Source organism: Gymnoscopelus microlampas, assembly GCF_963454915.1.
Source record: "Gymnoscopelus microlampas genome assembly, chromosome: 1".
NCBI classification, from domain to species: Eukaryota; Metazoa; Chordata; class Actinopteri; order Myctophiformes; family Myctophidae; genus Gymnoscopelus; species Gymnoscopelus microlampas.
The window spans coordinates 59,088,227-59,116,071 of NC_139962.1; the positions used below are offsets into that span (position 1 = coordinate 59,088,227).

Below are 27,845 nucleotides of genomic sequence, written 5' to 3' on the forward strand. Positions count from 1 at the left end.
TTGCCATGTTATTATTTCCTGTCCTGTGAGGCTGCAGGCTGAAAGAGCAGCATTGTCTATACACAGAGAGCAAGGGGCAGAGGAAAGTCAAGTGGCCAATAATGCTTGTAGCCTACCTTTTATCTGGGGAAGAATCTGTATTCTCCTGAATTATTCTGGCCACCAGAAGGAATCATAAAATACATGTTAAATGATAAATGAATCAGACCAAAATGTCAAGACGGTAGATAAGCTTGAGCTTTACGTAAAGGCCTACTGTGACCTTTAGGTGTGACTTATACTTCATCGTTAAAGGTGCCAAAAAGAACAGATCTATAAGCTAGCAATGTACTATGGAGTATGGAGTAGCTATAAATTCATATGAGTTCCCACCAATTGGGAACATTACCTCATGGCATGTAGGGCTGACTGCTTTACTCCATCTCTCCGTCACTGTGTCGCAACCTCCACCCTCCCTCCCTCCCTCCCCCTCTCTCTCTCTCTCTCTCTCTCTCTCTCTCTCTCTCTCTCTCTCTCTGTGGACATTTGACAGCTACACTATTTTGTTCCCCTCTTGAAAAAGGACTCTCTCCCTTCTATACCTGTGCTTCTGACTGGGATTTAACCTCATCACACGGGACAACAGGCTCCCGCACATCACTTTAAAACTACTACAAATATTTCTATTTATTTATTTATTTTCCCGGGTGCGATATCTCTGCAACAGGTGGGTAATGTCTTCATTGTTTGGTTCTGGGGTTATCCACAGATTTTCTTTGAGGAAACAAAATTCAAGAATAATAGATACCTACTGTATGGTAGGTAGTCCTGCAGATGTATGTTTTTATATGCCAGTTATTTTAATGTGCTAAACTTAAGGCAATCTTAATAGTGTCCAGGATAGATAGCCCAATGATAATCTTTTAATTGTTTTTAAGGAAAACAAATATGAAAGATATGCTGTTTTCTTTATATCTAGTATTCTTCTGAACATAATGACTCATATTTCTGCATTAAAAAGTGTTGATGATGTAGCAACACATGGGTGAACATTCTCAAGCATCAAGGTTTAGGAGACTTGATGATCTACACTTTATTTTATAGAGTACAGTCTTTACATTATTCCGATATTGCTAATAAACAATAGATCTCGTTTTCAAAATTGATATAATTTCCAAATGCCTTCGCTGTTATCTGCAGATAAATAATTGCACATACAGTAGTATAGCTCAGTTGTGGTCCTGATAGCCTACTCCCTGCACATTCAATTTGAACTTAACTGAATTATTGTGCTTGAATGTGAGCAGTGTTGTTAACGGTGCCTCCCGTGGAACACACTGCAGCGTTTACATAGGTTGTATATTATGACGTCAGAGCTCCCTAACAGCGCCGAGGGGGAACAGATCTGGTCTTGTGGTCTAGTTAAGGGTGTGTAGCCCTCCTCACCACACCAGTTGAATGGACACAGTGTGGAGTGTACCTCTTCCACCACTCGCACTTAAGTGAACTGCTAATGATCTGAAAACACATTTTAGCCCAAAACGCCACTCCCTTCAAACACTTAGAAAGAAGGAACTTTTTCTTAACAGTGCTTCCTTCACCGCATGAACCTTAGAATCCCTATTCCTGGGGTAAACGTTTGGCAGAAATAGTAGATCTACAACGTCACAACGTGTCATGTTTGCCACACGGTGTGACCTTGTAGATCTGCTATTTTCGCCTAGGAGATTTGGTGGTGCAGAGACTGTAGAGGGGGGGGGAAAGGAGTGGACCAATGCTAGGATAGACCCCTGGAGGACCCTGCATGGTTAGTATGGGTTTAAGTGTTGAAGAAACCAGCTCGTTTCCCTTTGTGTTTCTGGTATGCCATGCATTGTATTGTATTGTAATATAATAACAGTAATAGAGTGAAGTACTATACTGTAGGCGAGCAGCAGTCATGAAGCTGAAGAGAGGACCCGTACATATTTGCTCGGGTCAGTTCGGGACAGGTTGCAGTAGCCTGTAGAATCCGTGAAAAGCGCCAGAAGGATTCTCTGCTCTCAGAGGTTATGCCAGGATAGCGTCCCGCTTGGAAATATGTTCATCCTCATCACACCTGTAATGTCATCATCACCATTTCTCTATGAACTGATATGTTCATGATCACATCTTTTTCCTACAGTATACTGTGGCATAATAGCCTATCACAGGATGCATGAATCTGTCACTTTATTCAGCGTTGAATGTCAGTGTCACTTGCTTTTTGTGCTATGGGTATAATGAGTGTACAGATTCCAGTATCCAATTTAAGTTATTTTCCAAGTTTTTCAATGTAACTAAACAAGGTCTAGTGGAGTTTAAACATGTTGTATAGCTGTGTTTCTCCAATGGAGTATAACCTACCAGTAGCCTACCTCTAGGGATACTTTGGACTGCTCCTAGGGGTACTCTGTTTTTTGTCTGACATTGGTTATGAACAATTTATCCCACATTCAAAAAATCTGTTCAATCTGGAAGCTAACATACACGTTTGAAAAAATCATATCATCTTATACTGTATGCATATATATTTTCAAAACAACCAATTGCCAATAATATACAACAGTGCCACCCGTCAATAAAAACATTGAAATAAGTTGGCCTAAACAACTTTGACCTGGCCTGAGTGAGTTTTGAATATTAACACGTTAAAGCCAGGAAAGCATGTGTCATTTTAGATTTTAGCTATAGCAACATAAGTGTTACAGAAAACTATTAGGATTTAGAACAGTGGTTCTCAAAAATAGCAGATATACAGATATGCGAGCATGTATATCTGCTATTTTTGCAGATATACATATACAACACCACTTCTCCTCTGGGGGGTCCCTGACACAGAAGACATTTCAGATGGGGGTCCGCGGTCAAATATATATCAATTTGGGGGTCCATGGTACGAAAAAGTGTGGCAACATTCGTAGAATCGGCCTCAGGTCTTAATGGGTTAAGAAAACGAAAAAGAAACATAGTGAAGTGAGGGAAAACTAAATTACGTCAAGACAGAAACAAAATTAATCGGTATCAGGAAGAATGTTTTGTGCTGGTGAAGGGGGTACTTTTAGTGGGAGTACACCACTAAAGAATGTTTGACAACCAACCACTTCTCTACAGTATGTCTAAAGCAGGGGTAGGCAACCTTAGGCACGGGTGCCAACATTGGCACAGGGGAGGGTGATCACTGGCACAATGGCTTAAGTGTGAGAGAGGTTTTTTGGTTTAACATAAAATACCACATATTCACTAAATCAAGTTCCCTCACATTTGTATAAAAAATACATCCTGCACATAATTCTACATTAGTTCAAACTCTGAACTCTGACTGCAGAGAGAGTCTAGGAGATTGTGAGAGAAAACATGTCCAAAGAAAAAAACACACGTTGTTATATTTATGGACGATCAGAATCTGTTTTTTGTATTTTATTTTGATGAGGTGTCATAATTAAATGTAATGTCAAAAAGGTTTCAGACCCATGGTCTACAGTATGAGGTGTATATCTGCAGATTACATGTAGGTCAGGTTGTACTGTTACAGTATGCTCTACTCTACCGAGGTGGACATACCTCCTCTAATGCAGGTGTTTGTTGACATGGATGCACGTGGCACACACACACACACACGTGCGCTTGCATCCATGCACGCCAACACACACACGCACACGCACGTACACACACGCACACGCACACGCACGCACACGCACACACACACACACACACACACACACACACACACACACACACACACACACACACACGCACGCACGCGCACACACACACACACACACGCACGCACACACACACGCTCTCACACACACACACACACGCACAGAGAGTTTAAGGAAAAGTTACAGCTTCTACTTTTAGAGTAGGGAGTGGGAACTTGTTACTCAGACATGTAAATGGAATAATGGAAAAAAACATTCCCTTTTGAAATAACTGTAAGTCTTTGTTCCCTGTGAGAAAGTCTGTTAGAGCTCATGGAATATGAATAATCATAAGGCCTGCATGCACACAAAGTCATAACTGTCTACTGTGTTACTAGGTGAAGTGTCAAACAAAACACATTCAACACAAATGTCAGTTATGTGTGCACTATGTCATATGTTCTGTAGACACTGATACCTATGGAATTAACAGTTCATCTGACTACATCAGTCTCAAATTTACAGTAATTATACTGATGTTACGCAGAAAATATCCTCTGTGTTAATTTAACTCATTTTACAATGCACCTCATCAAAATGTTCAATTAGTAGAAGAGGAATTATTATTAATTGATTCATTAATTCAATTTATAATTATTATTTTGTTTTTTACTTTCAGGTAAAACATGAGCAAGAGCGTTGTGTTGCTGTGTATGAGCCTGCATGTCATCTCAGCCACATTTGATTATATGTATGAGGATCAAGCCTTTTTGGGTAAGTGTGGGTAAGTGTGTACATTGTTGTGGCCAAATGTAAGCATGAGAAGAAGCATTTAACCATTTAAGCCCCAGGCCATTTTTTTTTTTTTAAATAGTGAAAATGGTCACGCTCACAACACGTATCGTGGCGTGTTGTGAGTGGCTATTTATCTTTATTTTTTATGTTTTAATGTATTAGCAATATATTAATATAGCAAGCAATATAACTATTACATTTCTTTTTTTTTATGGTTTCCAGACCCTGAAGACGTGCTAAGTGTGAGCATTCCTCTGGACCAACCCCAGCGCCCTCTACTGGGAGGTAGCTTGGTGTTACCATGCTATTTCCAGGTACGTCTACAAATCAACATAATAAGGATCGATGTATTTTTTTTGATAGGACAGAGTAGTCATGACGACTCTTGTCAACTCATTCCTTTACAGCACCGACACACCAAGTCAGTTGAGTTAGAATACAGAAGGGAAAGAGCCGCTGTTTGTAGCATGTCCCTATCACTCAGGGTGGCTAACCAAATTATCGCATACACATAAAATGAATGATATAACATGAAATGACATAACACATTAATCCTGCTCTGCAACACATTATGATGCTTGACCACAGTTTTACACTAGGACAGAAAAAATAGGATCTCATACGATCTGTCTCGCAAAGTCAGTACTGATACCAGTGTTGTTTGCAGCTCCAAGACAATGGTGGGCTCGGCCATTATCCGTATATGTGTCTCAAAGAATGGCAAATAACAACACAATAACACAACCATAAACGACAATAACATGGGCTGAGAATCTCTCCTCAGCCAGTCAAATTGCCTGAGACGCTATCCTTATGTTACTACATACTGTATATTCTTGAGCAACAGTATCCTTACGCTAAAATATACTGTATATCCTTATGCTTGCAAATCCAGCACGTTTTATGCAGTACATTTTCTGCAGGGGGTTTGATATGAGTGTTTGTCACTTTCTGTTGATGTTTAAGTTGCTTGAATTGAGTTGGCAAGCACGTGACAATTATGCCCGCAACCTATAGGATCACACCGTGCCCGACCCAGGAGCACCCACCATCGCCCCTCTCGCCCACCGCATCAAATGGAGCCACGTCACCAAGGACAAAGTCAGGACCGTCCTCGTGGCCCTCCAGGGACGCGTGCGTGTCGAGGAGAACTACCTGGACAGGGTCCACATGGTGGGCTACCCCGCCACGGCAACGGACGCGAGCATCAAGATAACAGAGCTCCGCTCCAACGACACTGGACACTACCGCTGTGAGGTCCAACATGGCATCGAGGACAACCATGACAATGTCCTCGTGCAGGTTCAAGGTATACGTATGCCAATACCTTGACCTCGACCTTGAGGTCTGCTTGAGGTGCAAGCATGCTTATAGTATTATCATTGGTGGAGTGGCCGTACAAGCACCTATAGGCTATGGAACGCCCTAGCCTTGGAAAAAAAATAACAATAATTCTGTGGCATCTTTTAAATCACTTCTGAAAACACACTCAGGAAAGCCCCTAGATCACCTCATTTGATATAATTGTGTTGCGTATGTCTGTATCTGTCTGTTCTTTTGGTCTCCTTTTAGTTTGTTTAAATGTGTTTTTATTGCTTGTCAGAATTAACTTACTATGTTATTCCCTTATGCTTTTTTGTAAATGTGTATGTTTTATTTTACCGTACTTATATATTTTATGCTCCAACTGCTGTTCAGCATGTTTTGAAAAGTGCTATATAAATAAAGTTATTCATATTATAATACAGTTTAAAGCTAAAATATGAGACTTATTTGAATAAAATGTGATTCCAATCTGTATGGTAGAACAGTGGTTCTCAAAGTGTGGTCCGGGGAGCCCCAGGTGTCCTTTTGGGGGTTCCAGGGGGTCCTCAGCAAAAATGACTTAATATAGCATCAGTTTAACAACTTTAACCCTATTTTATACTTCAGCTGTTCAAAAATAGCCCATCCACAAGCTCACAACGTGGCACCATTTAGAACATTTCTGAAGATTGTGAGCTTGTAGATTGGTTATTTCTGCCAAAGAGATTTGGTATAGTATAGACCGCACCCCTCGAGGACCCCGGTCAACTGAAGTACTGTATATATACACACACTAAGGTTTAAGTTACTAATTTATTAATATTTCCAGGCATTGTGTTCCACTATCGGGCCATCAGCTCCCGCTACAGCTTGACCTTTGAGAAAGCCAAGGCAGCATGCCTCCAGAACAGTGCTGTGGTTGCTACACCAGAACAGCTCCAAGCTGCCTTTGAAGACGGTTTCCACCAGTGTGATGCCGGCTGGCTGTCAGATCAAACAGTAAGGTCAGTTATTCAGAAGAGCTATCCTGTGGTCCTTTCCAGGGATAAGGTATGATACAGTATGATAACCAATAAGGCTATAACCACTTTAAAGTGGCACAATGTAACTTTTTTTTAATGAATAAAATGTAATTTTGTCATATCTGTATGGAGTAGTATGTTAACCCATTAAGACCTGGAACACATCTGTGTCACTTTAGATTTCTTTGGCTATTTGAAAAATCTTGAAGAAATATTTCTTATATTTTTTTCAAGAAACTGTTAGGATTTAGATTTTTTTTTTAAGAATTGCCTCAGGTCTTAATGGGTTGTTAACACAATATTAACTATGTTAATACAATATTAACATACTATACAATTGGGGTGGTTGTATTTGGTCTCCCTGCTCTTCTATTGAGACATTTAGACGGTGTCAAAGGTCATGTCTCACCTCTATTAGCTCAATGGTAAAAATGTCAGCACTTCAAATCCGGGGTAGAAGAGGAAAGTTACATAGTGGAGCTTTAAGTGGATAAAACACTCAAACGCAATACAATACACAATACAAAACCTCATTAATAGTCAAAAGTAGCCCTCTTATGCCCTGCTTTCCTTATTCCATGAATAAAGTGAAATACTTTCTGTAGCACAGCTTAGTGTTTTTTTTGTTGCATTTCTTTCCATTGCATCAGTCTGGTCTTTGGGACACAGTCACTCTTTGTCCCATTTCTGTGTCTACATTGCTGTGGTTATCAGATTCCAGTTACTAAAGATTGGCCAGCACACGCGTCAACTTTAATGTTATTTATTGCAGCATGCGACACATGTCTGGGTCAAGGTTTCTGCAGCCCTCAAACAAACAAAAAAGAGCAACTATCATGTTCATTATTAGACACACCTGGTATTAAATCTGCAATTCATACGATTTTTTGTGATAACATGTTATTTTGACCAATCTGTATGGTAGAGTAGGTTAATACAATAAAACTAACACAACTGTGGTGGTGGTAGTTTGTCAACCTCATGTGGTCAGGTAGGACCACAACTGGTTGACAAGATTCAAGATGACTTTGTCTTTTTTTGCAAGCATCAAGAAAAAACAAAATGACGTATGCTAGAGGTATTGCATGAAGTTCAAAATGCAATTTATCTTCTGCCCAAATGGGCTTTCTGTGATAGCTCAGCAGTGGACGTTTTGAGTGACGCTTGGGCAGGGGACTGGTAGGCCATAAAAGGTACAGATTGCAGCTTTACCGGGGAGCAATTGTGACAAGTCAGCCATTATCGATATTTGTAAACCACATAAATGATGAGTGACTATGGAAAATAATAAAATACAGATAGCAGTTTCCACGTTTTATTGTGCTATGAAACAAAGCCCATTAAGTTGACACTGTATGCCGTACCTTCAGGGGCGGATTAAGACTTCGTGGTGCCCGGTGCTTGAACCCGGTTCGGTGCCCCCCGGGAGCGTTTTGTCAACGGGGGGGGGGGGGGTCGAAAAAGAATGACGCTTCACCGGCGCGTTTCAATGTTGTAGCGCTCCTTCAGCAGCCCTGCTTCTACATTTCGGCGTTCTTCGCCGTTTTTTTTTTTTTTTCTCACGCCGTTTGGTGCCCCCCCCAAGGTTGGTGCCCTGTGCTTCAGCACCTCAAGCCCGTTGGATATATTTTCACAGAATGTTTTCCTATATCATGACATACCCAGAATAGGGACGCTTGGGTTGACGTGGTCACGCTGCACCCCGTAAGGTCCAGGTGTTAACAATTACAGATACTCAATTTTAAATCCCATGAATCCAAGGTATCCAATCCACGATCCACGTGAGAACTGCTTTGGCGACAAAGACGCTCTCCCTGGGGTCAGGACGTACGGCGTGAGAGAGGACAACGAGACTTACGACGTCTACTGTTTCGCCGAGAAGATGACAGGTAAAGACAACTCTGCTGAAACCTCTCCCATTTGTGAAAGCACTCATTTTGTCACATTCATTTGAATTTGAATTATATTGACATTCATTAAAGGACGACTTCACCCATTTTCAACGTATCTTCGTATAGCAGGTCCTAGCTAATGCTCCTGATTAAATGGTACTATTTTTCTGTGTCTCATAGGAGGGCTGTGGACACTTCAGAAACCCGCCACCAGTGACATCATCGTTAGGCAGTTTTTTATTTATTTATGCGAAAACGCTAACTTTCCAGGAATGGAAAGCCTGCAGTTTCTATTAGCTTGGGTAGGCGGGTTTCTGAACTGTCCACAGCCCTCCTCTGAGACACAGACTGAGTAGACACAAAAGTCTACTCAGAAGTCATTTTATCATGAGCATTAGTGAGGCAGTGGTGTGTTCTACCGTGTACAGTGCAATTTCTTTTGGAAAAAAAATCCTATACCGTCTACTAACCATTTCATCCATTGAAAACGCGTATCGTGTATGTCATGCAGGGATAATTATCGGATACCCTCCGAAAAAACCTAGAACACACTGTAGTGAGGACCTATTATATGAAGATGAAAATGGGTGAAGTCATCCTTTAACCTTCTCACAATATGTAGGCAGGGTTTTCTACAGTGCGTCTGCGACCAAGTTCACCTACGCTGAAGCTGTGGAAGACTGCTCGGAGCAAGGAGCCCGGTTGGCCACCGCGGGCCAGCTGTACCTGGCCTGGCAGAGCGGTATGGACGTGTGCAACGCAGGCTGGCTGGGAGACGGGAGCGTTCGATACCCCATCAACGTCCGGCGGCCGCAGTGCGGCGGGGGGCTGCTGGGGGTACGCACTGTTTATCGCCATGCCAACCAAACAGGATACCCACTTCCCGAGTCCCGCTACGACGCCTTCTGCTACACAGGTAGGTCCTTCATTAAAACCGGCAATGCCCTACCAAAAGCAGCGAAGGAGTGTAAAACCCTACTCTCCTTCAAAACGGCCCTAAAAAAGTACCTTCGGGTGGCTGCAACTCGAAACTGGCCCCTGTAAAAGTCATAACCCAGCCCCCCTCCCCCCCTCGAACTTTTCACTGTACATATTTTTTTTTCTTTCTTATTTTTCACTTCTTAACTGTTTTATATGATGTTCTGCATATAGTGTATATCTGTCTGTCTTTTAATGTCACTATGAATTGAGTACATAAGGATCCCAATGAAACAAGCCATTTGGCTTTCTTGGGTTTTTTTAAATGCTATTTAGTTGACCTTGTATTTGAACTGTACTGTCTTGTGCTTTTTTTCTGCAAACTTCTAAATAAAGTATTCAATCAATCAATCAATCAATCAATTAATCTTGTGTTATATTAGATTAGACTTCGCGTACATTTTTGAAAAATCTTGAAAGTGTTTGAAAAGTCTTGAATAACTTTGAATTATGAAAAGGTTTGAGAACTACTGATTTAGAAGGCATTTTGTAGAATCGGCCCCCGGTCTTAATAGGTTAAAGGAGTAGTTCACCCAAAAAATGACTTATTTTCTGTCAATTACACATCCCATGAAGCCTTAAATTCATGGAGATTTTTTTGTTTTCGTTGCATTCCAGAGCCAATAATTTGTTGACCGGCGGAGTCTCCAGTAGTCCTGTCATCAAAGTATTGGCTTAGGAATGCGACAAAAACAAACTCCATGAATTCAAGACTTCATGGGGTGTGTAATTGATAGAAAATAAGATTTTTTTGGGGTGAACTACTCCTTTAAGCCTGAGTTATACTTAGTTGTGCATGGGTGTATAGGCACCGAAAACAGCATATCTTCAAGCTCACAATTTGTCACGCTGCAAAGCGGTGTAAGCTTGTAAGTATTATATTTTCAATGCGTGACGCGGTCTAGCAACCAAGTATAGCAGTCTAGCAAATTAGCAACCAGGCGTGAGCCACTTCCGTTATAGAGTGGACATTTTGACCATTCCTGAAGATACAGTATTATGAAATTAAAGAACGGACTCAAATCCAAAGTCGTATGTAGAGTATCGGTCACAGACTTGAAAATATGCAGATACAGTACAGTACAAGCAATCACAAACTTGGGTCACAAGTACATTTTACAAATTTCAAACATTTTTCAATTGAATTTCATGAATAAAAGAAGAACAAAACAAAGAAATTCCATGAATTAAAGAAGTAGTGAAAATAGCAGATCTGATGCGACATGTTTTACAGCAAGTTGTGGATCGGCTATTTTCACTAGTTTGCGTCGGGGAGACATCAAATTCTCTTTTGGGTCTTGAGCTAAAAGGTTTGGGAACCGTTGTTTCAGATCATTCATGTAAAGACTAAAGGGCCGTCCACAGACTTCACACCAAACACTATAACTATATTGTTCACCACTGTACTTCCATTTTTAAAACAATATAGTTACAATTCTAGTGCTCTGCATGGACGGCCCTTAAAGGAGTAGTTCAGCCAAAACATTGCGTATTTTCTATCAATTACACACAAGCCTTGAATTCATGGAGATGTTTTTTGCTTTTGTCACATTCCTAAGCCAATAATTTGATGACCGGCGTAGACCCAATGAGTCTCCTACTGAGTCTTCTATTGACCGATGACATCAAATTATTGGCTTAGGAATGCGACAAAAAACAAAAAAACTCCATGAATTCAAGACTTCATGGGGTGTGTAATTAACTGAAAATAAGCACATTTTTGGGTGAACTACTCCTTTAAGCCTTTGTCAGTGTCTTTCAATCCACATGTATGACATAAAGTTAACTTTCACCGTGCCTGTCTTCCCTTGTCTCGCCCCAGACCTGGCTGAGCCCTCTCCCGATGAAGACGGCTCAGGCATGGGGTACTTCACAGAAACGGAAGGCGGCGTGTTAAGCGTTTCCACCGTCACAAAGACTCCGAGGGTCTTTTTCTGGAAGACAACCACAGAGAGCGAGGTGGCTGGAGAACTGTTCACCCAGCGACCCACCGGTGTGGAAATCACCTTCACACAGAGCCCTACGGAACTGCCCTTGCCTCAACCTCCAAGCGTCACAGAGATCATTACCGAGGTGATAGAGGGAGTCACTGCCAGACCAGACGTGGGCAGAGGACGAAGCAAAATGTTTGTGATGTCTCCGACAGGTCAGTAGGACTATTGATGGACATTATTATATGAATTATCAAGAACCCATGCCCTATAGCAACCACCTATACACTGTAGTAATCACCTGCTTTGCCCTATCAATGCTGTCGCAACCACTCGTTACGCTATAGCAATAGCCTACCAATACCCATGGTACATATCAGATTGGCTGCTAAACTCCTTTCAGTTTTAACAGTAACTGTACACAGCTCTATCTGGTTTGCTCTCATTAAACCTGTCTCTTGTGATCTTTCTTTCGAGTCCACACTTTCAAAATTGCATTCCATTGAAATGCTTTATCTCTTCAATGTAAAATGACATTCTGTTCAAATGTTTTATACTATGCAACAACTTCCACTCAACTGCTATTTTTAATCTATGTATCTATTTATGCTTTTGCTTCTCAAAAGCTAATTCTACTAAACTGTATTGTCCACATAGTTCCCCAGGAACGGCTTTTTCCCCCTAGTTATTAATTATTGTTTTTTGATTACCATGCTTAGCATGTCCAGTGACCATCAGTATTACTATAACAGAGAAGAAAAAACATATTACCAACAGAAACCAGACAATCTTTCTCATTTCTATACAGGTGTAGTGTTCCATTACCGAGCTGGCTCTGGTCGCTATGCATTCACCTTCATTGAAGCCCAACTAGCATGCCACAGTATAGGGGCCGCCATGGCGTCCCCAGAGCAACTGCAGGCATCCTATGAGGCTGGGTTCCATCAGTGTGATGCAGGGTGGATACTGGACCAGACTGTCAGGTAAGGCTGGTAGGACACTGACTAGTTTAAATCAGTGGTTCTCCAATGTTTTTTGTTGTCAAGGACGAAGAAGAAGAATATGTGTATTTAAAAATTATAAATTATTCATAATTTTCCACATCGATATTTTTCAAAAAATATTAAAAAGTAGCAGACATACAATTTCTTGTAGATCTGCTATTTTTGGGCCTCCTGGACCCAACCTTGAGAACCACTGGTTTAAATTCAATTTGCTAGATATTATTGCAATACAGAAAAAGTATGGCTATTTATTTTAAATGGGGAGGAGGTGGGTCCATAGCCTAATGAAAGTCAATTTGTGGTTCCGTGACATGAACTGCACTGATGCTTAAAAATATATTTATTTAAAAAAGGTAGTTGTTTTTAGCATAATCATTATTATCATACATTTTCATAATCATAATTACATATAATGTTATTTGTCCTTGCTCAGGTATCCTATCGTTAATCCTCGAGATAAGTGTTCTGGAGACCTGGGAGATCGACCTGGAGTCAGGTCCTATGGCTTGAGGCCAGCAGAGGAGCGCTATGATGTCTACTGCTATGTTGACGGGCTCAGAGGTGAGAATATTCACCTCATGAAGTAAAATGTCTGCACTTTTTATAGTACTACTCATGGATTAAATGAACTTTAATCCATGAGTACTTTCCTCCAAAGCATTTTACAATGTACGTTACTCACACTATGATGGTGAAGGCAGCAGCCATGCAAGGTACCACACACTGCTCAAGGACACTTCAAAGAGCCAGGCATCAAACCAGGAAACTTCCGGTATTAGCCAATAAGGCCACTCTAACCCTTGAGACACTTTTACATAATAGCCCACTTCAGGCCTGTCTAAGTTGTGTTCTTTTTGTATGATCCAACTTTTTCTATTTTCAAATTATTTCATTTAAAAAATGTATTGTTAATTTAAGTAGATGCTACCTGTTGAATTCCTTCTACTGTTATGCCACCAAACTGTGGAATGCCCTACCAACAGCAAACAAAAAGTGTGACTCCCTAGTCCCTCCCCTCCTTCAAAACCGCCATAAAAGAGCACCCGTCTGCAATTTACAACTGGACCTAGACAAGTCTTCTAGCTTGCCAAAATAAATTATCCACCACTGTTATTGGTATCTTAGTATTGATGATTTCTTGCATCGTATTGTATGTCTTTATATATCTTGATGAATTGAATACACAGGACCACAATGGAAACAAGTCCTCAGGGCTTTTTGTGTTATCCTTTTCGCTTTATTGTATAACTACTACTGTACCTTTTGTAAACTGTTAAATAAAGTATTCAATCAATTATCAATCAATTATTGACCATGCTGACGACTCTCTTCCATCTGATTCTTAGGTGATGTTTTCCACGTTGGCTCAAGTGAAGGCTTCACCTACAATGAGGCTCGTTCCCATTGTCAGGAGCAGAACGCTACCCTGGCCTCCACGGGGGAGCTCCACGCCGCCTGGAAACTCGGCTTTGACAAGTGCCGCGCTGGGTGGCTCTTGGATCTCAGCGTCCGTTATCCTATCAACAACCCCCGAGCAAAGTGTGGGGCAGGGAGGGCAGGAGTATACACAGTGTATGCCCATTCTAACCAGACTGGGCACCTGGACCAGTATGCCAGATACGATGCCTATTGTATCAAACGTAAGCATTACATTGTTATGGAATCATTGCTGTATGATTTTCAACTTATGTGAGGTGCAAGTAGTAAGTGTACTTGTTCTTGCAGCGGATATTGAATACGTTGGATTGAACACCACAGAAATCCAGGAGGCTTTGGTTAACCTAACATCAATATTTGATCTGTTCAGGCCCGGTAAGTCATATTCTTCTAATGATTAAAGTTGATATTTCAACGAAAGATCATGAAGTTCATATTCACATTCCACTGACGGCTTACTTATCTTTGTTGTGTCTCCGTCTCTCTTTCCCTTTCACCTCTGTTTCAATGTTCTCCCATGTCCATCTCTTTGTGCGTCTCTATAGTTCCGCCCATAATCGTTTCTCCCATAGCTGTGGAGACATCAGGCTCTGGTTCGGGTTCCGCTGACTTCATTTCCGGGTCTGGGGCCTCTGTGGACCACTCTGGAGACCTGTCTGGATCTGGTGCCCAGTCTGGGTCTGGATACCAGCCTGGATCTGGGGACATTTCTGGGTCTGGAGAGCTGTCTGGCTCTGGAGACCAGCCTGGCTCTGGGGACATTTCTGGGTCTGGAGACTTGCCTGGGTCTGGGTCCCTACCAGGCTCTGGGGACCTGTCTGGGTCTGTAGACCTGTTTGGCAGTGGGAGTGCTGAGCTGGCCAGCGGAGCGACAACTGTCAGTGGTGATGAACTGTCTGGATCAGGGTTAAGTGGAGAGGGCTCTGGGATCACTGTCATTTTCTCTGGAAGTCAGAGCGTTCTTTCTGGAGAGGGCTCGGGTTCAGGAAAATCCCAAGAAGCTGGAGAAGGAAGCACCGGAGTCTTCACCTTCCCCTCTGGAACGGGCTCTGGGATGTTCAGTGGTAGTGGGGACTTGTCGGGATCTGCAAGTGGATCTGGTTTCAGGTCTGAAGAGAGTGGCTCTTCCTCAGATGGGTCTAGCAGCTCTTCCTCAGATGGGTCTAGCAGCTCTTCCTCAGATAGCTCTAGCAGCTCTGGGGAAAGTTCCAGTGAGCAGTCAGGAGAGTTAGGCAGTGCCGACGGACAGATCCTCTTGATAGACGGCAAACTGGTGGAGGTAACGTCCTCACATAGCCACAAAGAGCAAGAGCAGGCGGGGGGAGGCCTTCTGGAATTTAGTGGCTCTGGAGACAGTTCTGCATCAGGGATGATCCATGGTGACCCAAGTGGCTCAGGCTCAGGGAGTGGCTCCGGTTTCTTCTCAGGTGTGACTTTTATTGGGCCAAGGCTCACTGACCTCACAGAGCCATCTTCAGGAGAGCAGGAGGCCTCAGGGTTTTTGCTCTACGGTTCTGGGCAGGGAAGCGGCGGGCCGCTGTCTGGATCTGGAAGCACATTTTATCCCTCTGGGTCCGGATCTGGAATCTCTGGATCCGAGTCCTCTACCAGCGGAGACGAGGGCAGCGTTACATTCTTGAGCGGAGGCGTCATCATGACGGAAACGCCCACAACAGTCTCCATGGAGCTTGGCCAGGGCTCGGTGGAGTACAGCGGAGACGGAAGCACCAGCAGTGTCTTCTACTCGGGCAGTGGTGATGCACCCACAGGTAGCGGTCTCTCATCTGGGGCTCACTCCGGATATTTCTCCTTCACTGCCCTGTCCTCTTTACCCGGCAAGATTGAGCCGACCGCTAACACAACAGGGCAAGACGAGGCTTTGGCTGAGATGACAGACACCACGAGCAGATTCTATGGGACCTTGGGCCCTGCGCTAGCCCCCGCAGCACTGAACGGTGTTACCACGCCGCCGGCAATCTCTCTACAGACGCCAGGTACTGTCGACGTGCCAGCTTCAGAGGAAGGTATGTACTGTATTCCTAAACCGTTCCATGTGATAACGTTGTATATCGTTGCTGTCGGGCAGCAACCTCTTATCTCCATATTCTAACTTTTTGTGATTTTTTTCATAAATTAACGCCCTACTTGATCATACTACAGCGTCACACAAAAGCAGCAAAAGTAGCCAATCCGCAAGCTTGAAACGCGGCGCGAAGTGACACGTTTTGAGCTTGTAGATCTGCTACTTTTGCTATTTTAGAATTTGAACAGTTTTGGACATATGGGCCCCTATTTTCGCTGGTGCCTTATTCATTATCCCTAAACTTCTTTGCCATTTTTTACTATTTTTATAAACATTTTCAAATAGTTCAAATAGCCAATCTTCAAGCTCCCAACGTGTCGATGTCGATCGGCTAGTTGAACTATTTGAAAATGTTTTTAAAAAATAGTAAAAAATGGCAAAGAAGTTTAGGGATAAGGCACCAGCAAAAAGAGGTTTCCACCCGACAGAGACGATGTGTGTGTAATCAATCAACGTGTTTGACCCTTCACTTTTCACCTGTTTGCATCTGTAGATGGCGCTAACCCATGTAAGCCTAACCCATGCGCTGCTGGTTCATGTACCGTCGAGGGAGGGGTTGGTCTGTGTCATTGCCCTCCTGGACTAGAAGGAGAGAAGTGCCAGTATGGTGAGTCCCAAAGCCATGGGATATTTGCATTGTCACTCTGATAATAAGGAATTGTCAATGTATTGATCTCCATGTCTGAACTACACTGACACTTTATTGCTAATTTGTCGTTGTGTTCCCTCGATAGTCTGTATTCTGTAAGGTTAACTAGCTTGTGTTTAGTTACTTTCAGAGACAATGCGCTTTGAAAATAACATTTTCCCTTTTTTGTATATTGCAGACTTGCTAATATTCATTTTGCCTTTCTCTTCTGTCTTCATGTGTTTTGTACCACGGTTTTGTGTGTTGCTTCCTATCACTTATTCATTCTGTCTGTTGGGTAACTGTTTGTCCTTAAGCCAAGCTGAATGTTAAAGTGTGTGGCAAATTACGTGTGGGCCTTGCTTTGACATTTTAGGACCTCTCTCGGCTCTCTGTCACAATTATCACAACTGTCTCCAGACTATGTTGTTTTTGGTCTGCTGTGCTCGTAAGCTGCATGTCTGCCACCCCCTGGGCATTTCTCCTAAATGGGTGCTCTCTTCTGAATGGAATCTGAATACTGACATTCTGCTGCAATTGTTGTGGATCAAACTCTAAACCTCTTGCAAATATCATACTCTTATTTCTTTTTACTTACTTCAGCAATGGCAAAGACAATTATAAATAAGGGTGTGATTTTGCTGGTCCACCTCAAACAATATATAGGAAGTGGATATTAAGCACTCCCTATTCTGTTATGATTTGAGCTAGCTGGTTTCTACAGAGTGCCCATATTTCACTTTCAAAAAAACTTTTGGTCATTTTATCATCTACTCAGGCCTTTGTGAACCCCCCAGACAGTTTTTAAGTTGCTTGATTCATTATTTAGATATTTGATATTCATTTTATCAGACACGCCCCCTTCCTATACAAACCCATAACTTCAACTTCTTTTTAACCATGTTAGATTCATCAAAAACACCCGTCCTTGGTTCTGGTGACTCATCCTGCCCTCCTAATGCGTGAGGGGGCCGTGTTTTTTCAATTACTTTTTTCATTTATTTCTAATATTTTTTTTTCGGAAAATGAAAAAAATAATACAATAAAAAATTTAAATAAAATAAATGAAAAAAGTAATTGGAAAAACAAGGCCCCCTCACGCATTAGGAGGGCAGGGTGAGTCTCCAGAACCCAGGACGGGTGTTTTTGATGAATCTAACATGGTTAAAATGGAGTTTGTAGTTACAATGGGTTTGTATAGGAAGTGGGCGTGTCTGATAAAATCAATATCAAATATCTAAATAATTAATCAAGCAACTTAAAAACTGTCTGGGGGGTTCACAAAGGCCTGAGTAGATGATAAAATGACCAAATGTTTTTTTGAAAGTGAAATATCCCTTTAACAAGAGTTCCCTTTAGCAATGCTGAGTATTCACTGGCCACATTATCATCTCTAGACAAAAAATGGATGATTGTATTGTATTGCATTGCAGTGTGATAGATTGCAGTAAGTCTAATGAGGATCAAACATTGCAGCAGCAGCCCTGATCACCACGATTCCATCAGTTCTGAGGTTTGATCGATTGAATACTTTATTAGTCAGAAATGTAAAACAGCACGAGGTACAGTAAGACATTAAGGCTAAAAGGATAACACAAAAAAAGTCCTGAGGACTCCTTTTCATTGTGGTGACCCTCCTATATGTATTCAATTCATCAACATTACAGGTACAGTATATGCCATCCCGGCCCAGCTACCTTCCCTGCTACAACCCCACCCCCACCCCACTCCCCGCTGAGACAACAGTCTCAACCCCACCCCTTTTTTGCAGAGCTAGACGTGTGCCATTCCAACCCTTGTGCCAATGGAGCCACCTGTGTGGAAAGCGGGGACTCTTACAAATGCTTATGCCTGCCGAGCTACGGAGGGGATCGCTGTGAGATCGGTACGAGATCGGCTTCAGCTAATAAGCACTAACAAAACGAGCTCTCAAAAACAACTAGAAGGGATGTTAAACAAGTCATCAGTCGCACATATCATAACGTTGCAGTCAGGCAGAAACCTCCTATATCCATATTTTTACTTTTTGTGTTTGTTTTTTTTGATAAATTAATGCCCTACTTGATCATACTTCAGAGTCACACAAAAGCATCAAAAGTATCAGATCCACAAGTTGTGAGCTTGTAGATCTGCTGCTTTTACTGCTTTTGAATTTGTATCCTGAAAAGTAACAGTTTGGACATAGTGAGGTTTCCACCCGACAGAGACGATAAGCTGTGTGGCTTTGTGATAATACTTGTTTATGTTGCCAGTCTTGCCTGTGTAAGCAAAGAAAAAAAAAGAAACGACAGTCATTTAAGTGAGTCAAGAGGGTGAAGGAAAACTTTGAATGTTACAGTGGAGCGAAAAGAGTGGAAATGTACAAGTTGTACAACTCCACATTATTTAAACTAAGAGCGTTACTCTTGAGAGCGGTGTATGCCAACAAAGGTGAAGTATTACATAGTTTTTTCATTTTTCTTTTACTTTCTTCATATTAGACTACTGTATAAGTTTTTCTTCAAGTAGAAAAAAGAAGGACCTCAAATTATCAAAAAATATGGGTTGTGAACAATATCAAACACTGTATCAGCAGCACATAGAACAGCTTCAGCACTAATACATACTGTCGCAGACAGAATGATCCATGTGAGATCATCTATAGGAGAATAAAGGCTTTTCACCCAAAGGATACAGTGCTTTGGTCATACAACCCGTCTCTATCTGTATTTCACTCTCTAGTGAATGTCAGACGTTATCAGGTGAGTATCAGAGGCAGCTACACAACCAATATCTTATTAAAAAAAAACATAATACTTAGTTGGCTGGAGTCTCCCTGCAGGGCTCAACACTAGAGCCCCTCCTATTTTCACTCTACAAGAAAACAGCAGATCTACAAGCTCACAACACAATGCGAGAACTTGTAGATCTGCTACTTTCGCCTTAATGTCCCCCCCCCCCCCAGAATAGGGACAGAAGGATGCCATGTGGTTAATGCCATTAACCACTTAAACCCCATATGGTTGACCGGAGTACCTCAGGGATCTATGCTAGGGTCTTCTGTTTTCTGTTATTGTGGTGAAAGCTTTCGCAGGAAAATAGCCGATCGACAAGCTCACAACGCGTTGCAACGCAGCGAGTTGTGAGCTTGTCGATCAGCTATTTTGCTGAGGGAAGGTGGTGTTTAAGTAATTGTGGATTGAAATGATCACAGGCCTAATCATAATGCTGATCCCACCTATCAATGGAACTGACGATATCTTTGCACTCGCTTTTTTGTTTTGTTTTGTTTTGTCCTTTCTGTGGTAAATCCATCTTTCTCACAAAATGTGTGCCTCCGGTGGCGGGCTGCAGACGAGCAGCAGTGTGAGGTGGGTTGGATTAAGTTTCAGGGGAACTGCTACCTGCACATGCTCCAGAGGGAGACCTGGCTGGAGGCGGAGCAGCACTGCAGGGACCTGAACGGCCATCTGGTCAGCGTGGTCACCCCAGAGGAGCAACACTTTGTCAACTGTGAGGGACAAGAAAATACAAAAAACGGCATGTTTGATGTATGTTTGTCGCTGTCGGGCAGAAACGTGGTTTCTCCATATATGTTTTTTTATGTCAAACACCCCCCCCCCCTCCAGAAATAAATGCCCTATTTCAGTGCTTCTCAAACTTTTCCGTGTCATATCAAGGACCCCCAAATTGATAGCCAATAATTTGATGACCGGCGGAGACTCAGAGTCTCCTACTGATTCTCCTATTGACCGATGACCCGGTCATCAAACTATTGACTCAGGATTGCGACAACAAAAAAAAACACCCATGAATTCAAGGCTTCATGGGGGGTGTAATTGATAGAAAATAAGTAATTTTTTGGGTGAACTACTGCTTTAATGATATGCCCAAAACAGGGACACCAGGTTGAAAGTGGTTAAGTCTGTCTGTGGGTTTTTATAAACATTTAAACATTGAAAAGTATTAACAAGAGCTTGGGACTAAATTGGATCCATTGGAACACAGGTTCCTATTCTTTTTCATTTCCTGACAATTTACGGTTTTCCACCCGACAGTGATGAGAGAGAGAGAGAGAGAGAGAGGGAGAGAGGGAGGAGACAGTCCTTTCACTTCTTTATTTCTTCCTTAAGCAAATGCACAGGACTACCAGTGGATTGGACTGAATGATAAGACAGTAGAGAATGATTTCCGCTGGACAGATGGCACACCGCTGGTAAGGCAGACTAGCATGATAGCACTACTGTACTGTTATGACCTATAATATGCTGTATATGTTGTTCCATAGTACGTCAATTACCAAATTAATTATTCAATTGTAAATTATTTATTTTGGAGATGATTTAGAAGCTTGGCACCATATTAACAACTTAAGCCCTATTTTATACTTACATTTGACACATTTTTCACCTATAGTAATTGAAATTCAAGGTGATTATTTTGATTTTGATTTTACTCGTGGCAAAATGACATAATCATAGGCCTCTTTCTCCCTCAGCAATTTGTGAACTGGCGTCCCAACCAGCCAGATAACTACTTCAACTCAGGAGAGGATTGTGTTGTGATGATCTGGCACGAGAACGGCCAGTGGAACGACGTGCCTTGTAACTATCACCTGCCGTTCACCTGCAAGAAAGGACCAGGTATATATATACACACACAGGCAGGGCCAGGGTGGAATGTTCTGGTAGTGCTTGACCCCATTACAACATTTTTACTTTGAAGCGGAAATCCCTACCTTCCACCGGTCCATGTCTCTCTCCACTGGCTCCCAGTGAAGCGTAGTGGCATTTTAAGATTACTTTGTTTGTTTGTTCAAAGCCCGTCTTTCACCTCCCTATATTGTGGAACTTTTACACAAATCTCCCTGCACCATCAGATCTGACAGTCAGTTGTATATGATTGAAGACTCCACCACGGTCTAGCACAGGGGTTCTCAAAGTTGGGGTCGCAACACTGACGGTGGGGTCAGTGTTGAAAAAAAATCATTCTAATCTAAAAATGATTACAAATAGTACATTTTACCCATCTCATTAGGTACTGTAAATGTGATTGATTGAATTCTATATTAACACGATTATTAACAGTACGTAAGTAGTATGCCTACAGTCAAAAGTCCTAGGCTTAAAGGCATTGTAGGGAACATTAAGCCTAAATTTAAAAAATATTTATATATATATTTTTTGCATTTTTTCCCCTCTATCAGCCACTATATAATGATGCTGGGGTGTTTTCCTGCATTGAAACACAGTACTCTTTCTGACAACCGTATTTTCCCTGCATTGTTTATGTTTGTGCAGTTCGTTTCCCGGCCACCAGGGGGTGATGCCTCCATAGACTTCCATAGACTTCCTTACGTCCCGGACAAACATAACAACAACAACAACAATAGGGAAAATAGGGTTTTCAGAAAGAGGCCTGTGTTTCAATGCAGGAAAACACCCCAGCATCATTATATAGTGGCTGATAGAGGGGGAAAAATGCAAAAAATATATATATAAATATTTTTTAAATGTTCCCTACAATGCCTTTAATACATTACAAATGTGCACCGAACATGCAAGTTTATGTGCATAAATGACTTCCAGGGTTAGGTGGGGTCGGGAGTCAATAACCGCATTATTTTGGGAGCTGAAAAGTTTGGGAACCCATTCTCTCTAGCACAGTAAGGCCGGGCGACAGTGCTTTTGCTCTGTTGGCACCGAAGTTGTGGAACAAACTCCCTTTGAGGATCAAAGCTGCCACCCTAGGAACTTTGAAAAACATGCTTAAAGGAGGAGTTCACCCAAAAAATCACTTATTTTCTATCAATTACACACTCCATGAAGCCTTGATTTCATGGATTTATTTTTGTTTTTGTGGCATTCCTAAGACAATAATTTGATGACCGTGTGTATTTCCGGTAGGAGACACAAATAATCTTTGTGTCTCCTACCGGATACATTAGCCGGTAGGAGACGGGAATCAAATTATTAGCTTAGGAATGCGACAAAAACAAAAAAGAATCCATGGATTCAAGGCTTCATAGGGTGTGCAATTGATAGAAAATAAGTCATTTTTTGGGTGAACTCCTCCTTTAAGACCAACCTTTCACTGTAGAGAGGACTCCTAGGTTTGCTTGTTGTTGTGTGCTTTGTGGGTTGTGTGTGTGTGTTTTGTCTACTCCCTCCTGTTGTGACTGACAGTGTGATTGAGTTCTTGTTGTCCTACAGTCTAGTCTTCTTTGTCTTGTCTCTTTCTGTTCTCTCTCTGATGACTGCGCTCCGGGTCAGTGTAATAACTGGCTGAACCTATAATAAACCTATGAACCAATACTACCAAATTGCATTTCTACTGTTGAGCTTGGTTGAGCAGAGGATACATTGCACTTTATGACCTTCATGCATGATCTATTACACTGATCCTCAACCTGTGGAACACTAAGATTTTAATGATAATATAACATTAAAGCCTCACTAAGTAACTTTTTTTTTTAATGAATAAAATGTAATTGTGTCCAATCTATATGGTAGAGCACGTTAATATACAATATAACTTATACAATTAGGGTGGTTGTATTTTGTCTCCCTGCTCTTCTATTGAGACATTTAGATTGTGTCAAAGGTCATGGTAAACGGTGCATTTATATAGCGCTTTTATCCAAAGCGCTTTAGATAGATTGTGCATTACATTAACCCATTCACACACACACATTCACACACCGATGGTGGCGGAAACCATGCAAGGCACCAACCTGCTCATCAGGAGAAATTAGGGGTTCAGTGTCTTGCTCAAGGACACATTCAGACACTAACTCTGGGGGAGCCCGGGATCGAACTGTGTCATGTCTCACATAGACACAGGATCTGACACGGATTTGACCTGATGGTCAAGGCTCAATTTATCCCCTGAGCAATCAGGTCGGATATACCAGTTCAGGGGTCTTCAACAGGGGGTCCGGGACCCCTAGGGGGTCCTCAGAGTTATACAGGGGGTCCGCCAAATCTTGGTGTGATATGTTTTTTTTTTACCTTAACCACTTGAACCCTAGCATCCCTATTCTGAGGAGAACTTTAGCCCAAAAATAGCCGATCTACAAGCTCACAACGCCTCGCGCTGCGAGGCGTTGTGAGCTTGTAGCTATTTTTGGCAAAGAGGTGTTTGGTGTAGAGGGAAACAAGAGCAGACCAAGTAAACAAAAAAAATTGAATCTGAAACACAATTTAATATGCAATATAGAGGGGGTCCCTGCTTCATCTCTCTCTCAGCTAGGGGGTCCTTGGCCTGAAAACGTTGAAGACCCCTGTACTAGTTCAATGGTAAAAAGTTCAGCACTTGCACAGTAAACTGGGTTCAAATTCGGGGTAGAAGAGGAAAGTTACATAGTGCTGCTTTTTTTTGGGCTTATTTTATTTAGAGAGGCATTGCAGCCTATAGGGTGCCTGGACCGTCACGCTACGGCCCAGGCCATAGTGCTGCTTTTATATAAAAATATTATGACATTAAAATTCAAACAAACTTAAGTTTTTTTTTCCTTTAAAACCTTGGGGGAAAAAAAGTTTTCATTCTGATACCAATAAATAGGAGCTTAAAGTAGGCTATACTACATGTGTTTGATTAGGCCTCCTGTGTGTTTTCTGCCCTCAGTCTCGTGCGGTGCCCCGCCTTTGTTGCAGAATGCAGCCATGTATGGGGGCAGGAAGTGGCATTACCCGGTCCATTCTGTCATCCGGTACCAGTGTAAGCCTGGCTTTAGACAGCGCCACCTACCTGTCATACGCTGCAAACCAGATGGAGAGTGGGAGAAGCCGCAGGTGCAATGTACCAAATGTAAGTAGTACACACTGCAGAGACAGCAGTCCGTTTTATGATTTTTATAGTATATTGATAAAGGCCATATGGGCAGTGGAGTAAAGTAACTCAGTACATGTACCCAAGTACTGTACTTAAGTACAATTTTGAAGTATTTTTTTACTTTACTGGAGTATTTCCAATGTTCAGTACTTTTACTTCTACTCCACTACATTTCAGAGGCAAATATTGTACTATTACTCCACTACAATTATTTGAAAACTTTAGTTACTAGTTACTTTGCAGATATAAATTATTACATTATAAAACATACATTAACCACTTTAGCCCTATTGTATACCTAGGCTGTTTGAAAATAGCAGATCTACAAGCTGTGAGCTTGTAGATCTGCTATTTTCAAACATTTTAGTACTTTTACTTTTGGATACTGTAAGTACATTTTGATTACTATACTTTTGTACTTTTACTCAGGTAAATTGTGAATTCCAGACTTTTACTTGTAACAGAGTATTTCTATACTGCATTGATACTTTTAGTAAAATATCTTTTACTTTTTCCACCACTGCATGTGGGTAACACTTTGCAGCTCTGTACTTGCAAGGTATTTACCCGGAAAGTATACCATCGTTCATGTCAGGTGGAAGCCTTGTCCAAAACTATTTCCTTTTTCATTATTATAAAAAACTAGCCGGTAAATCAGCTGTTTTCGCCAAACTTTTGCCTGTTTTCTCCCACTGTCTGCTAACAATGACGCGTGATTTGGGAACTCCTACTGCACAAATGCACCAAAGCTGTCTTTTATATTGTGTTTTTTTAGTAACAGTGTCCTGTCACTAACTGCGTGGCATAACATACAGCAAGGCCCATCTATGTACCTTTTAAGCAGGCGTTATTCAGCCAGTGGAGACAGTCGGGGGAGGGGTTGGCCAAACGGCCCCGTACGTTCCCAAATCACGCAACAATGACACACCCAGAATAGGAATGATAGGGTTAACCTTTAAGACCGGGAACGCATCTGAATTCCCGCCCAAAATGGGTTAATGGGTTAATTCAAAGTAGAGGTAGAGTAGATATTCTTTATAGATAATTCATGCACATGTTCTTTTGCCCTTTGCAGTCACATCCAGCAACAGAATCCAGCGGACGGCGACCAGAAGTAAAACAGAATCAAACGCAAACAGCTACGAGCTCGACTAAGCGGTGAAAAAGCAAACCTATAGTTATTTAAAAAGAACATTTGCAATGCAGCACACAAAATCTATTTTATATATTTTTTATTTTACATTGGAGGTTTCCAAGATTGACAAGCTCACACGAAGAAAAGACAAAAGCGACCGGAACCAGAAGGAATATTGTGTTAGTCAATGATACATTTGGTAGTTTGTGACGCATCATGGAATTTTGTTGTATTTGTTTGTCCACGCCCATCATTACAGTTATAAATAATGATTTACTTTTGCTCAAGAGTGTATTATTTTTGTCACGTTTTGTCGTAATGTCAGTTTATTGCTAGAGTCACTCACTACTGGGATATTTTGGCCTATATGAACCTTGAGGAGTTAAACACAGAGGGCTGAAATGCATTCATCTCATCTATCTTCACTCTCATCTGGTTTAGATCCTTGCCACAGACATATATAAATACATATTCCACATACTGTACACTGGTTAGCATTTAAAGGGAGCACTTTACCATGTGCCAAGACTAAAGCTGGTGTATCCAGTAAGGTACTAGACAGTTTAGGGCATATATTTATAGCCAAGCCTTTAATGTTGGTAATTTCTGTTGAATATGGATAATGGTGAGGGCTAAGCAGGATTCTCTCTTCCTAATGTTAGGAATGAACCAGTAAATGCAACATAACTGTTGTGATTCTATGCAATGCATGTCCAATAATCAGTTATGAGTTACTAGTGACTTAATATATGAAATGTATAGTTTTCTATAGGGCTGTTGGATGTCTTTAACTGGTCAAACCCATAACCCATCAAACCAGTAGTGAGAGAAGATTAATGATTAGATGTTGCAGAGTATAGTCTGCTATAGCCTCTACTCTAAATTAGTTACAGTGTTTAATGTGAACATCATCCATTTATTTATTGATTAAACACAGTGATGGTATCTATGCTTGACACACTGGGAAGGCATTATCCTGCACTGTACTGAGCCAACCATAGATAAACGTGTAGGTTTTTATTTTATTTTATTTTTTTAAAAGGTTTGTAAGATAAGGAATGATGCTGAACGGTAGATACAGTCAAATCCACAAAAAAACGCTGTCTGGGTCAATTACTTTCTAACTGTATTTATGAATTTTGGGCAAAACATGTTCAGTTTCTATTTACCCCACAGTTTGTCATATCGGTTGGTTTAAGCCTCTTATCATTGCGTTCAGTAGAGTTGTCAAAATCTTTCACAAAGCTGTGCAGTGCATAGTGTTTCTGTGGGACCCGTGTAGAATAACTTACAGTGCATAAACTAATTGTGTTAACTATTTAATGTATGTAAACTCAGAAAAACTAAACCATCTCCAGGAGCATTCTTGTGCTCATTGAGTTGCCTCTGTTTGTTTTCCATTTCTGACTGCTTTTATTTTTTTTGCATTTCCTTTGCCTCGTTGTTGTTGTTGTTGTTGTTGTTGTTGTTGTTGTACAAAAGGGAGGCTGTGCCTTCTTAACGAGTACAATAAATAATGCCACCTGCTGTATGATGTATGTACCACAAGAAGACAGAACTACATAGTCTGACAATTAACTCGAATATTTAAATGTAATACTGTAAGCCTACGACGAGAGTTTATCACATCAGGAACATAAGTGTGCAGACCAGAGGAGTTCAACAGACAATGCAGTGGCAAATATTTGCAGCGATAAAACATAGTTTATTTTCATTGGTGTGTCTATGCTGCGGGCACGTCCACAATTACTGACTGAAACAGCAATATTTGTCCTCCCATTTCAAGGTATATTTATTTTTGTCTTGTCTTGAGTTTTCTGTTATGCTTTAAAACACCAAACCTAAGTGTGATGAAGCTCTGCAGTTTATACCCAAATGTGCCTCATGTTTGAGTGATTGAATTCTATAAACATATCACTGAATGCCAAATAAAAATACTTAAATTATGACCGTCTATGGGCAATGTGTTTATCTATTTATCTTAGCTATGTTATTAGAATCTAAGCATGTTGAATCTAAAGGGTGATTAATATTTACAGTAGTTGCCTACCGGTGTTGCATACTGAAAATCGGTTATTTTCGGTGCACAACATGACATGCAACCAAAATAAATCAGGCATAACGTGGGCATGTGAACCTGCTTAACTACTTTCAACCCTATTTTGGGCCTGTCAGTATAGGA

General features: G+C 41.4%; 1 protein-coding gene across 2 annotated transcripts; it reads left to right on the forward strand.

Moving 5' to 3' along the window:
* The first annotated feature begins 535 nt into the window (after positions 1 to 535).
* LOC311047127 (aggrecan core protein-like) lies at positions 536 to 27,617 on the forward strand. Of its 2 annotated transcripts, XM_084059740.1 has the most exons (20): positions 536 to 706; positions 4,321 to 4,415; positions 4,659 to 4,750; positions 5,454 to 5,745; positions 6,571 to 6,745; positions 8,525 to 8,652; positions 9,278 to 9,571; positions 11,456 to 11,779; positions 12,373 to 12,547; positions 13,002 to 13,129; positions 13,915 to 14,208; positions 14,294 to 14,380; positions 14,551 to 16,029; positions 16,582 to 16,695; positions 18,488 to 18,601; positions 20,050 to 20,208; positions 20,829 to 20,911; positions 21,194 to 21,338; positions 24,322 to 24,504; positions 25,604 to 27,617. In XM_084059740.1, the coding sequence occupies exons 2-20, from the start codon at positions 4,328 to 4,330 to the stop codon at positions 25,681 to 25,683; spliced, it is 4,434 nt and encodes a 1,477-aa protein (XP_083915866.1). In that variant the 5' UTR covers positions 536 to 706; positions 4,321 to 4,327; the 3' UTR covers positions 25,684 to 27,617. The 2 variants fall into 2 exon arrangements, with proteins under 2 accessions (XP_083915866.1, XP_083915867.1); XM_084059741.1 differs by lacking the exon at positions 18,488 to 18,601 and having other exon boundaries at positions 537 to 706.
* Positions 27,618 to 27,845: the final 228 nt, after the last annotated feature.